The sequence below is a fragment of the Lutra lutra genome, chromosome 4, assembly GCF_902655055.1.
Source record: "Lutra lutra chromosome 4, mLutLut1.2, whole genome shotgun sequence".
In the NCBI taxonomy this organism is placed as follows: Eukaryota; Metazoa; Chordata; class Mammalia; order Carnivora; family Mustelidae; genus Lutra; species Lutra lutra.
The window spans coordinates 77233691-77246223 of NC_062281.1; the positions used below are offsets into that span (position 1 = coordinate 77233691).

The window sequence follows — 12533 nt, forward strand, 5'->3', positions numbered from 1 at the left end:
GATGCCCACAATAGTTGAGAGTTGTAAAAAACTGAAAACAGCCCAAGTGTCCATCAGCAGGGGACTGGTTAAATTAACTACAGCGTATTCCATCTTCCATGAGAAGGTATGAGGTAGATCTCTCTACGTATACAGGGACATGGAAAGGTCTTCAAGATATATTTGTAAAACAGTATCATATTTTTAAAAAAGTACATAGTTTAAAAAAAAGACCAAGTAAAAAAAAAAAAAAGGAAGGAGTATTGAATAGTGTATCAACAAGAGGGGAAAAAAGTATATTAAAGTATACTGCAATTCCTTTTCTGTCTTCCAAAGGAATTATAAAATACTGCTGGCTATAGTTATCTTTAGATAAATGAATAAAGGGTAGGCCCAAGGGGTGAGAGAGTTTTATTTTTTATTTTGTACCCTTCTGTACTGTTTCTGTTTCTACCTAAGGGTTTAATGTTATTTTAGCAGGGATCAAATGGGCAGATAGACTATGGCTCATTCATTGTTTTCTAATATCTCTATGTTTGAAAAAAGAGAGTTATGTTCTTTACACATACTTACAAAGATGTTAAACCAAAACACATGCAATTATGAAAAAAAAAACAAAAAAAAAAACCAAAAAAACCCAGACACATACACATACATATATACACACTTCTGAGAGTAAGCACAGGGAAAACCCACCTTTCCCATTTCAGATACTTACTATCCTAATGTATAACGTACAGAGTTAAAATTATCCAAAGAAGTCAAAGTACTTCATTAATATTCCTTAATCTACTCTAAATTTCCATTTCATATGGTGTTATAAGATCATGGGTACAAAATATTAGTGAATACAGAAAGAAATCCCAAGGGTCTCATCTGAATAATGTTCTGACCACACATGAACTTTCTGTCCTTGTACCCCCTCACAGTTACGATTCAGAGGCTGATCTTCGAATCAGGTCCCCAAAATAAGCAGTGATTGTCTTCAACTTATTGTTAAGAAAGTTTTGTTCTATTTCCACTTGCCCTCCAGGCCCGGCTAAGGATGCCACCTAAAAAAAGGAATGGAAGAAAGTCACACATAACATAACCACAATTGCAAAATAAGTATTTTATTTATATGCTTTATCAAATAACAAGACCCTGGCCTTTCATTTAAGTTTTTCAAGTAATGAGGCATCTCAAATGTTCACTGTTACTTTCTAGGCAAGCATTAATGCAATATTTGGTGGCAGAAATAACTTGTTTCAAGCACTTTGATAATACGAGTAAGGCCATCGTGCTGTTATTTGTGCAGGACCTAATCTCTCCAATGCCAGAAGCTAAAGAACTCAGAGGAAGAGAAAATGAATATAGCCTTCCCAAATATCAGTTTTATTTATTAAGATAGAAACTTAAAGAAAAACTCTCTTCTCTGAAAACTTGTCCTCTTCACCTTACCATCTTACTCATTCAATAATATTATTTACTGAGTATCTGCTGCAGTATAGGTACATCAAAGAGCAAGACAGTCATGAGCCCTTGATCTTGTACTTTTTCCTTCTCTAATTGGTGTCTTGTGTTGCTGTCCTAACCAGAACCACTTCCTCCATCTGCTGCTCCTGTGTATTTTTCAGTCCCCCTACTTTTTGAGGTGTACTAGAATACAGTGACCAAACTATTCTTTTCTTTTCTTTCTTTCTTTCTTTTTTTTAAAAAAAGATTTATTTATTTGTTTTGCAGAGAGAGGGAGAGAGGAGGGGAGGGGCAGACGGCTTAGCAGAGAGCCCAGCGCAGGGCTCGATCACTTGACCCTGAGATCATGACCTGAGCAGAATCAGAAGCTTAACCAACTGCACCACCCATGCACCCCAACCAACCTTTTTATTAGGAAGCTAAAAGCATCACCTCCTTTCCACCTTCACAGAGTTAACATCAAAAGGATGCTTCAAGGGTCCTGGGTGGCTTAGTTGGTTAACCATCTATCTGCCTTCAGCTCAGGTCATGATCCCAAGGTCCTGGGATCCAGCCCCACATCAGGCAGGCTCCTTGTTTAAGGAGCCTTAAACAAGGCTCTGCCTGCCGCTCCCCCTGCTTGTGTGCTCTTTCTGTCAAACAAATAAATAAATAAAACCTTAAAAAAAAAAAAAAAGACACTTCAAACTAGCAATGCTTTATCCTAAGTTCTTATGCAGAAAAAGTTTTGTTTTTGTCCAACAGTTTTCATGCAGTCTCAGGTCTATTAACTAGGAAATAATGTTACCTTCTAAACCCATGATTATACAACCAGAGATGAGCTTCATCATGGTAGCAGTGAGAACGGTTATGGAGAAGGGCACTGCATCAGGAAAGCCCCATGAGTCTGATAACCAAAGACACATAGTGATGGAAAAGGGATACCCAAAATGTCAGAGGTAGGTTCCAACAAAAGGAGACATGTAGTTTCTTTTTTCTTTTTGAGAGAGAGAGGGCGAGCTAGCAGGAGCTCAGGGAAGGGGAGAAGGAAAAAAAGAATCTTAAACAGGCTCCATAGGGCTCGATCTCATGACCCTGAGACCATGACTTGAGATGAAATCAAGAGTAGGATGCTTTACCAACTGAGCCACCCTGGAGCCCAAGACATAGTTTCTGTAATTCATCCTGTGATCATAATTGGCAAAACTGTGTATTTTACAAAGAGAGGTGCTGTTGATTTAATTTTAGAGGTTGAGTGATCTAATCTCAGTGGTATTACACATGCTACACCAGCATCTGGCTGAAGGGAAGATTTACTGTGCATCACCAATGAGTATGTATTTTAAAGCATTTCAACTTCCTCTTAGAAGAAAGTCACAGATACAGAAATAGGGAAGAAACCACAGGTCATTCTAAAAGAAGCTGTCCCACTAAACTAGTAGCAATGTCAATATCAACCCCTATCTGTAAAAGGGGCACAAAGACATGGCTGTGTTTTTAGCAAAAGGAAAAGCTGACAACTGGAGTCAAACACAGTATCTGTCATAATGATAAAAAGGACACATGTATCTACTATTCACTACTAAGGAATAAACTGAAGTAAAACTTTAGATATTAAAAGTATCCAACTAGTCACAGACTGGCAATAATAGGAATAGTTTTATTTCTATTTTGGTATCTTTATGCCAGTCTGATTTTTTTTTTTTTTTTTCTTTTTTAAGTAGGCTCCACACCCAGTGGGGCTTGAACTCATGACCCTGAGACCAAGAGTCACACGCTCCACTGCCTGAGCCAGCCAGGTGCCCCTGCCAGTCTGGTTTTTCATAAGGAAGGGTAAAATGAAAAATTTTGTCTTTAACCAATAGAAGGCATTCTAAGTGGTACATCTAAAATATAATTATTTCACATTAATTTTTCCAGGAGTTAGATATAACTCAAGTTTATTATTTCTCCTGTTCCTTTAAATAGTGATTTACTTAAAGGAAGTGACACTGGCAGCAAAAGCTGAAATTTTCTCTGGGGGAGTAGTATTGGTTGGGGAGGAGAAAGGAGGAGAGGGGAGGAGAGAAGAGCATAGGTGAAGAGAACCAGAGCAGAGCTGAAACCCTAGCACACATATGCTAGAATAGATCTAGCAGACAACCAAAAGCAAAGTCAGAGGCAAATTTCAATACCAGTTCGACCGTCAATATAGAAATTGGTTCCTGAAAAATAGGAATACTACCTATCTCCCTAAGTAGTGTATTTTTCAGCCATAAATAGAATTACATTAAAACGAATATCTGAGGTGGGGTAATTTCTTTTTCCTTTCTCCCCACTTTTTAGAGGGCTACCTGGACTTGGGTGCTTTGGACAGAGAAAGGAGTGGAGATGTCCTCAACCATGAGGGGGTTTTCCCAGGTCTGCTGCAAAAGTTAATCAATTATTTATTATTTTATTCAACAACTATTTACTGAGCGCTTAGAGGTTTTTGTCCCAGGCAGTGGAGTGCAACAAAAACAAAATAATCTCTGCCTTCCTGAAGGCTGGGAGAGTCAGGTGACAGACAGACAAGTGTGCACCATTCGTGATATTGGAGGAAAAGATGACTCTATTGTCGAAATACAATGAGAAAAATTGTTTCTATTCAGTGTTTAGAGAGAAAATTAAGAAAAAAAACCTCAATATGTTACTTTCACATGCTCTTTTTTTTTGTGACTTTCACATCTTCTAATTAAAAACAATTTCTAACTCTAAAGGTTAGCATTCTGGAGTTGAAAAGACTACAAAAATTATGTAGTTCAAATCAGTAATGTTTTGCTTCAATCAAATTTAATGCCATTAACTTCCAGCTGTATTTTTCACTAGCAGGTTTAACTGGAAAAATATTTGATTCCTTCCCCTTTCTTAAAGTTTAATAAATTGAGAGAGAGGAGGAGAAAGGGAGGGGGTGAAACAGAGGGGAGGGAGAGAAAAGCATAGGTAGGTAAAGAGATAAAAGTTAACAACGGCTCTAGATTATATGCTACGCTTTTGGCATATTACCCAAATATACTAACTAGATTTACCAAAAGAAGTCCCAATTATTTTGGATTGGAATTAGAACTAAGGCTGGAACTCCCATCAACTAGATTTTATAATAGTTGTTCCTTGGGGATTGGGAAAGGAGAAATGGGTAAAGGTTAAAGGTGATAATTTTAGTAAAAATGAAAGATTTAAAATCAAAGATTCAAGAGCCATCTAAACATTTAAAAGTGCATTTTTTTCTTTCTTTTAAAAAATAAACTCTACACCCAATGTGGGGCTTGAACTCACGACCGACGCCAAGAGTCACATGTTCTACTAAGCAAGCCAGGCACCCCTGCATTTTTTTTTTTTTTTAAAGCAAACTGATTTGAAGTGAAAGTGTAGGAGAGCTGAACAAATGAGAGACAGTAACCACCAAACTGGATCCTAATGGAAAAACATAATCAATATCAAGGACAGGAACACTTTAAGAAAGGTACAGAAAAATCAAGAGCACTGAAAAACAGTCTTATTACTACACTGGAGAAGTTTATATTTCCTTCACCCCTTTGGGTAATTTTTTTTTAGTAAATGATGTAGATAAATAGAAGGATACCACACAGACTGCTACAAACAAGTACTGTGCTAACAGCTGGGGACTTCCTGATTCTCTGGTCTGCTGTGCTTCATGTAACTAGTTAAATTTAAGCAGTCTTCATCTTTCCAGATTCCAGCTCTGAGAATAGGTAAGAAGTAAAGCTTAGTGAACTGATTTTTGGTAGCCTTCTCCTAAGAGACTAATGCAGGTAAATTTTTAATGCCCAGGATAATTTTTGACATATCCCCAATGCCCTCCGGTTGACTATGGTGGCTTTTAAAAATCGTATTTGTTTTAATCAACAAGTAAACATTTGAAAAAAGAAAGAAATAGGAAATAATATGTGAGAGCCTGAGGTAGCATGCAAGTTATCTGAAAAACTATTAGAAAAAATTAAGATTCATTCACTTTAGCATACAAATCTCATTTGTTTACCATGTGCAGATAAACAGAACTAATCTTACAGAAATGTCTATAAAGAACAGTTAATTTCCTATCCAGGGAGATTTATACTCTGGACAGTATTTATATTTAGGGTAGCTAAACTGAATGTGGGCCCAATACAGATATAGCTGTTGTCATGACGTCTGTCTGGGGGAAGTCACGGAAGGGTGCAGCATGTCTACCATATAAATGCCAGGAGTTACACGATACAGACCCACCTCCCAGTCCACTTTTCAACACTGTTCTTAGGGATGCTGCTCAGTGTGGCCCTGCTCTCTATACTGGTTTAAACAAATTATAAAGGAAAGAGCTTTAAGTTTGAAAAGCATAAATGCTATCACTTTCCTGAGGCAAGGCATTTTAACAGGGAAGAATAAGGAGGTGCTATACCACACCAACTAGCAGCTACTCCTCCCCGCATTCCAATGTCTGCCTAGGAGACAGGGCTCCTCCTGGTTGGAGCTTCCGCCCACAGGGACTTCATACAAACATTCCACTCTGCTCAGAGACCTCTATCCATACTGTGTATGTTTACTTTTTAAAACAGAAGTTTTCCATATTTGGAATGCCTGGGGTATCCAAAGCTGATAATGACTGCAATTGTATGACTGTCAAAGGAAACAAATGAAGAAAAAAAAAAACAACACAGCAAGAAACAGGCATCCAGTAGATAAATACATATACCCTGGGCCCGCTGAACTGAAGCTAATCAGTTCCAAAGTTTCACTTGTGATTTCCTTCCAAAGAGCCTAGCACAAAAATACTTTGTAAATTAGTTCTTGAGCTGGGTAGTGAGAGTTGAGGTAAAAGGGAATATGTGTGCCAGAGTAACCCCCATATGGAAAAAAGGGAATAAAAGACTAAGATAATAGGAGAACTAGAAAAATATTTTACTAGATACAGAAAATAACTGGCTTCTTCTCCCATGTGGAGGGACTACAGGACAAGCTTTATCTGTGCTGGGCCCATACTTAGTTTAGTTACAATAAATATAAACACAGTCCAGAGTAAAATCTCCCTGGATGGGAAATTAACTGTTCTCTATCAACATTTCTATGGGAAAAATCCAGCCTGGGTTTCAAACTTGGGGAGCTCATAAACCAGACCATTTGAAAGTTCTGGTTGCTGTGACATTCTAAACATTCCTTAACAAAAAAGCTGACTTCTCTGTAACAGTGCATTCTCTCATTCTTGCAGTACTGCATTTACTCTCATTTAAAAAATCCTACATATAGATAGATTTTCTTCATTTTAAAAAGAAAAGCTGACCTCCTTCTGTAATTTGACCCAAATTTAATACCAAACAATATAATATATTTGAAATCTCATTTCTTTTTTGACTTCTATCATTCTTCAGTGTCATTACTCCCTCTACAGGTAGAAAATGTAACATCACCAACTGTGATTCTAACAGGTTGTTGAAGGAAACCAAAAACACAGGTTAAAAGAAAAAAGTTAACTTTTTCCTTGGGCTGGTGTTAATTTAACTAGAAAAAATGTACTCCTTGTAACTTTTATAATAAGTAGTAAATTTTCTATTGTCATTCAGGTATCCAAGTGAGCCCATCTAATTTTTAATATAAGGATCATATAACCTCTTTGAAACTTTGAGATTTGCAATTTACATGGGCAAATAAGAATTATGGAATCAACAGGCTCAACCCTTATCTGGCAATCTGTGATGCAGATCAGAGTCACATGAGTAGCAGGTATGGTTTAATATCAAATTTGATATAAAAATGCAGGGAGCAAGAGGACAGTACTTTTTCTTGTAACTGCTACAGCATATAGTATTTGGGAGGTCTAATGTTTAGACACAGTGGCTTATAAACAAATGACAGGTAACAAGATCTAATTTCATCTCCTTCTAACCCAGAATAAGAGCTCAGGCTCGTTCATTTTATTTACCCTTCTCTTAAACCCGAGAATCCCAAATCTAGCAGTACATTACAATCATTTAGGGACTTTTAAAAAATTCATGTGTGGGCCTCATCCAGAAAATAAATCAGAGAGAATCTTTCCCAGTGGACCAGGGTACTGGTAGTTTTAAAAAGTTACTCAGCTAAAATGATAAAACTCCCAGAAGAAAACACAGGGAGGAATTTCATGACATTGGATTTGGCAACAATTTTTGAATACGACACCAAAAGTACAGGGAATATCCAGAAAAACAGCTAAGTTGAACTCCATCAAAATTAAAAACTTCATGCAGCAAAGAACACTGTCAAGATAGTAAAAAGGCAACTCATGGAATGCAGGAAAATATGGGCAAAGCATATACAGATAAGGGATTAATAGCCAGAATATACGTATGTGAATAGATGGTCAACATCATTAGACATGAGGGAAATGCAAATCAAAACTACAATGAGATACCATTTCATACCCATTAGGTATTATTACAAACAACAAACAGAAAAAAACAAATGTTATCGAGAATGTGGAGAAACTGTAACTCTTAAAAAACTGCTAATAGATGGGGCGCCTGGGTGGCTCAGTGGGTTAAGCCCCTGTCTTCGGCTCAGGTCATGATCCCAGGGTTCTGGGATCAAATCCTGCATCAGGCTCTCTGCTCGGCGGGGAGCCTGCTTTCCCCCACTCCCCCTCTCTGTCTACTTCCGATCTCTGTCAAATAAATAAAATCTTTGAAAAAAAGAAAAAAGAACTGTTGGTAGAAATGTAAAATGGTTCAGCTGCCATGGAGAACTGTATGGTGGATCCTCAAGAAACTAAGCAGAATTACTCTATGATTCAGCAGTTTTGCTTCTGGCTATATACCAGAAAGAACTGAAAGCAGGAATAGATACTATGTACCCATAGCAGCATTATTCACATCAGCCAGAGGTGAAAATAACCCCAAATGTCCACAGATGAAGGAATAAACAAAATGTAGCATATACATACAATGCAGTATTATTCAAATAGCTTTAAAAAGGAAGGAAATTCTGACACATGTTAAAACATGGATGAACTTTTAGGATATTATGCTCAGGGAAAAGAGCTAGGTACAAAAGGACAAATACTGTATGATTTTACTTATTTGAGGTTCCTAGAATCATCAAATTCATAGAGACAGTAGAATGGCAGTTTGCAGGTAATGGGGAGTCAGTGTTTAAAAGCAGAGTTTCAGTTTGGGAAGATGAAGAAGTTTTGAGATGGATGGTGGGGATGGTTGCACAACAATGTGAATGTATATAATGCCACTAAACTGTATGTTTACAAATAGTTTATGGTTTAAGTTTTGCTATGTGTATCTTACCACAATTAAAAAAAAAAGCCACTCAGGCAATTCCAATTAGCAGCCAGAGCTGAGAGCCAGTGTTCCAAAGACCAAGGAAATAAGCCAAGACTGGGAGAGGGGGACACACTAACATAAGAATATGTCCTTTCAAGCGAGTATATGTTTCTGATAAGGGAAAAGAGAAAAATATATGATCTGGGAAGTGTGTTTATAAATTAAATTCTATCATTTCACAAATATAAAACCTTCTATTCTATCCTCTAGAGAAAAATGTCATCTTTCCATACTGGCCTTCAAAGTGTTAGCAACATTTACATTCTTCTCACAAAAACTTTGTAATAGGATCTTTAAAGTCACATACATAGGACTTTATTGAGAGTTTATAGGCTAGAGGTACTGGTGATAAGTGCTATACCCACATACTCATTTATGCCTCACAATCGTCACCAAACAGCTAGTAAGTGGCAGGGCCAAGACTAAACTAGGTCTGTTTGACTTTTAATCTCTCTTTCTCTGTCTGGTTTTGAGCCCATTAACTGAACATTATCCACATATGCTCACTTCCATGTCACTGGTGCTCTTGCCACCTTCTCCTCAACTCCTACAATCAAAGCTTCTTTAAAGTCCAGTTTATATCCTAGATCATCAGAACCTTTCTTGAAGTCATCCAACAAGATAGCCAGAGCATTTAATCTCCATCTTTTTAATGAGAAGGTTGCATTATTTATGTCCCCATGACCAAAGCCCTAAGAAGATGCGGAACTAGCATGAATACTGGCTACTGTAAGCCCTAAAGAATCTTCTGGAGACCCAAGATTGTCTGAATGTGTGTGTGTGTGTGTTTGTAGGATGGAGGGGAGTGCCTCTGGCTTATGGCAGGAGGAAAGTGCTTGTGCTTGTGAGAAGCTAAGATGGGAAGAAAGAAAACAAGAACTTAGAAATTCTGCTCTCAGGGTGCCTGAGTGTCTCAGCTGGTCAAGCAGCTAACTCTTGATTTCAGCTCAGGGTTGTGAGATTGAGCCCCACATCAGGCTCTGCACTCAGAGAGGAGTCTGCTTGAGATTCTTTCTCTCTCTCTCCCTCTGCCCCCCCTCCCTTGTGTTTTTTTTCTCTCTCTAAAGTAAAAAAAAAAAAAAAATTAAAAGAAATTCTGCTCTTGCTGCTCCCTCCCAATCACCCTGCATTTGGTATATCACTTAGAGAAACTGGGAACTCTGGTCTATGTTCAGGAGTAAAGTCAGGACAGTCTGAAAAGAAATCCTGCTGTGAAGAGCTGAGAACAGGTGGGAACTAATCCCACTATCTCACTCTTCCTTCTCCATACCAGTGAGGTGAGGAATGACAGTAGAAGACTGAAGAATACAACCTTTAAATCTGTTTCTGTCCAGATCCTCCTCAAAGGTGAGGAGCTGTGTCCTGAGATGGTGTTTGGTGATAACTGCAGTCTTGTGGTGCCTGAGTTGGCAAACCCATAGCCTACCCACTTTCATCCCTTGAGGTTATCACTGGGGCTAACACAAACTTCAGCAGTGGTTGTCAACCCAGGCTACACATTAAAATGATCTGGCATTTAGACAGTTACAGTTTTTCCAAAGGTCCCCAGGGACCCTAAAGCACAGCCTATCTCCTGCATTACTTGAGAACAGCCAATACATAGTAAGACAAGATATTGAGGACCACAAGTATTTCATGGAAGAAAAACAAAATGAATTCTAAATTATATGAAATACAGAAAGGGTAGACCAGGTTAGGAATTTAAACTTCTTAAAATAACAGTAAGAGATATTATTATTAGAGTGTAAAAGAAAACAAAAAACAGTGCAGAAATATTAAGTATAAAGAATGTAATACTTGAACTAAAAAACAATAGGTGAGATAGATAAAAGAACACATATACCTGAGGAATGAGCTAGTTGGAAGACCTGATCTCCCAGAAGAAAAAGGAAGAGAAAAAACACCAGGAAATATATATCTGAAAGACTAATGTCCACATAAGTCATGCTCCAGAAAAAGGAAGAAAGGTGGTGAAAAATTTAGTTGAATAAATAATGGGAGATAATTTCTTCAGAACAAGATGAAAGAGGTCAGAAGGACAGGGTCGGCTCTCAGTATCAAATAGGAGAGAAAGGAAAACCTCAGAGCTAGTAACACTACAGTAAAATTTAAAATATAAAAAGACCAACATTTTCAACAGAATGCTTATCATACATATGATAATATGTAAGTGTTATCATAGATATGATAGCAGTAACTGTTTACAGAAAGCAAATCAACAAAAACATGAAATAAAGACATCATCAAATGTTTATGAGGCAGTTACGTCAAGTCCAATTCTGTAAGAGAAAAAATTACATTTTTTTTTAAAGATTTTATTTATTTATTTGATAGACAGAGATCACAAGTAGTCAGAGAGGCAGGCAGAGAGAGAGAGGAGGAAGCAGGTTCCCTGCTGAGCAGAGAGCCCGATGTGGGGCTCGATCCCAGGACCCTGAGACCATGACCTGAGCTGAAGGCAGAGGCTTTAATCCACTGAGCCACCCAGGTGCCCCAAAATTACATTTTTAAATAAGTGTTTACAGGAAGAATGGAATAAGGACATTAAACTCTTCAACTACTAGCCAAGTGTCCTATATTCCAAGACTACAGTTAAAATTGCTTCTGGCCAAATTAAGGTCTCATCTGTCTGTATATTTCTATTTAGGCTCCTCTTTTGAGGAATACCTAAAACCTCTACTCTCAAGGTAGGTCTCAATAAAGACAGATCTTGGCTAGTTTGGGTATGTGCATTTGAAACACAACACATTCAGTTATCCTTTCAGAACATATAATTAAAAGCCCAGAGGGTTCTACATATATATATATATATATATATATATATATATATATCCTCCTGCAGCTATGTAGATGAAGTGGATGAAATGGGCATGGATTTAACTGCCAAACGCCTCCACTTTTCTAATAATAGTAAAAAACCCAGAGACCTCTCATAAATATGTTCTCAAAGGAAGGTCCTGTTATCTTTTTTCTGTCCATATTTTTGTAAGTTATGCCAGAGGCTCATAGAAATTTCTTAGTAGTGGCTTACCTGGTCAATATCAGCATTTCTTGGAAGAAAATAAACAATATTATTAGTTATCTTCTGGGAAAGCCTGAAGATTTCAAAGGTGAATAATAGTTAAGGAATGGTAACAAAAACAGCAGTTAATTTCTAATCACAGATATGTTATGTCATAACTCAAATGTATTTTGATATGTAACTATGAGACACACATTTATATTCTCTAATGAAACCTAAGAGAATTAAGTAGCAGATTTGTAATTCAGATGGGTCAGAGATTAGAAATTAAGCCCATTCATTCGATTACCCATGTGGAAAGCAGCCAAGAGTCAGAAATACACTTTCTCTTTCTGCCATTTCCTAATTTATTAAGAAAATATAATAGGAAAGCATAATACCACCTCTTTCCAGTAAAGAATAAAGACAAGTAAATCTGGTCATTGTGGCTTACATTCTAAATTTTAAATAGCATTTTAGAAACATGCTTCCTGTTAGGGTGATTCCTCTGGGTAGGAGAGATAAAGAAAAGGACAAAAAAAATGTTATTTTTTATGAAAGAAGGGTTTCCTTCAGTATCTTGGAAGACTGACAGGGAACATTTGAAGATGCAAAGAGAATAAGCACAAGCCAATGTAAGTTGAAGAAAAGTTAAGAGATGGTTACCCAGAGTCTAGGGACAGGTCTTGAGGAAACTCCCAATTTCCAAGACAATAATTTCAAGCAATTAGTATTTCCCAGTTGTTTTATAATGAAAAAACTGGATAGTGCCCGAAGGAAATATGTCTTCGCATCTG

General features: G+C 37.3%; 1 protein-coding gene across 1 annotated transcript in view; it reads right to left on the minus strand.

Annotated features, from left to right (window-relative positions):
• Nucleotides 1–537: 537 nt before the first annotated feature.
• The window catches only part of TGS1 (trimethylguanosine synthase 1), a 39016-nt gene continuing 27020 nt past the window's right edge, over nt 538–12533 (minus strand). The window contains exons 12-13 of the mRNA XM_047724553.1: nt 11767–11845; nt 538–1031 (exon numbers count right to left, since the gene is read on the minus strand). Of these exons, the coding sequence (XP_047580509.1) occupies nt 909–1031; nt 11767–11845 (202 nt within the window). The 3' untranslated portion in view covers nt 538–908. The remainder of the gene's footprint in view (nt 1032–11766; nt 11846–12533) is intronic.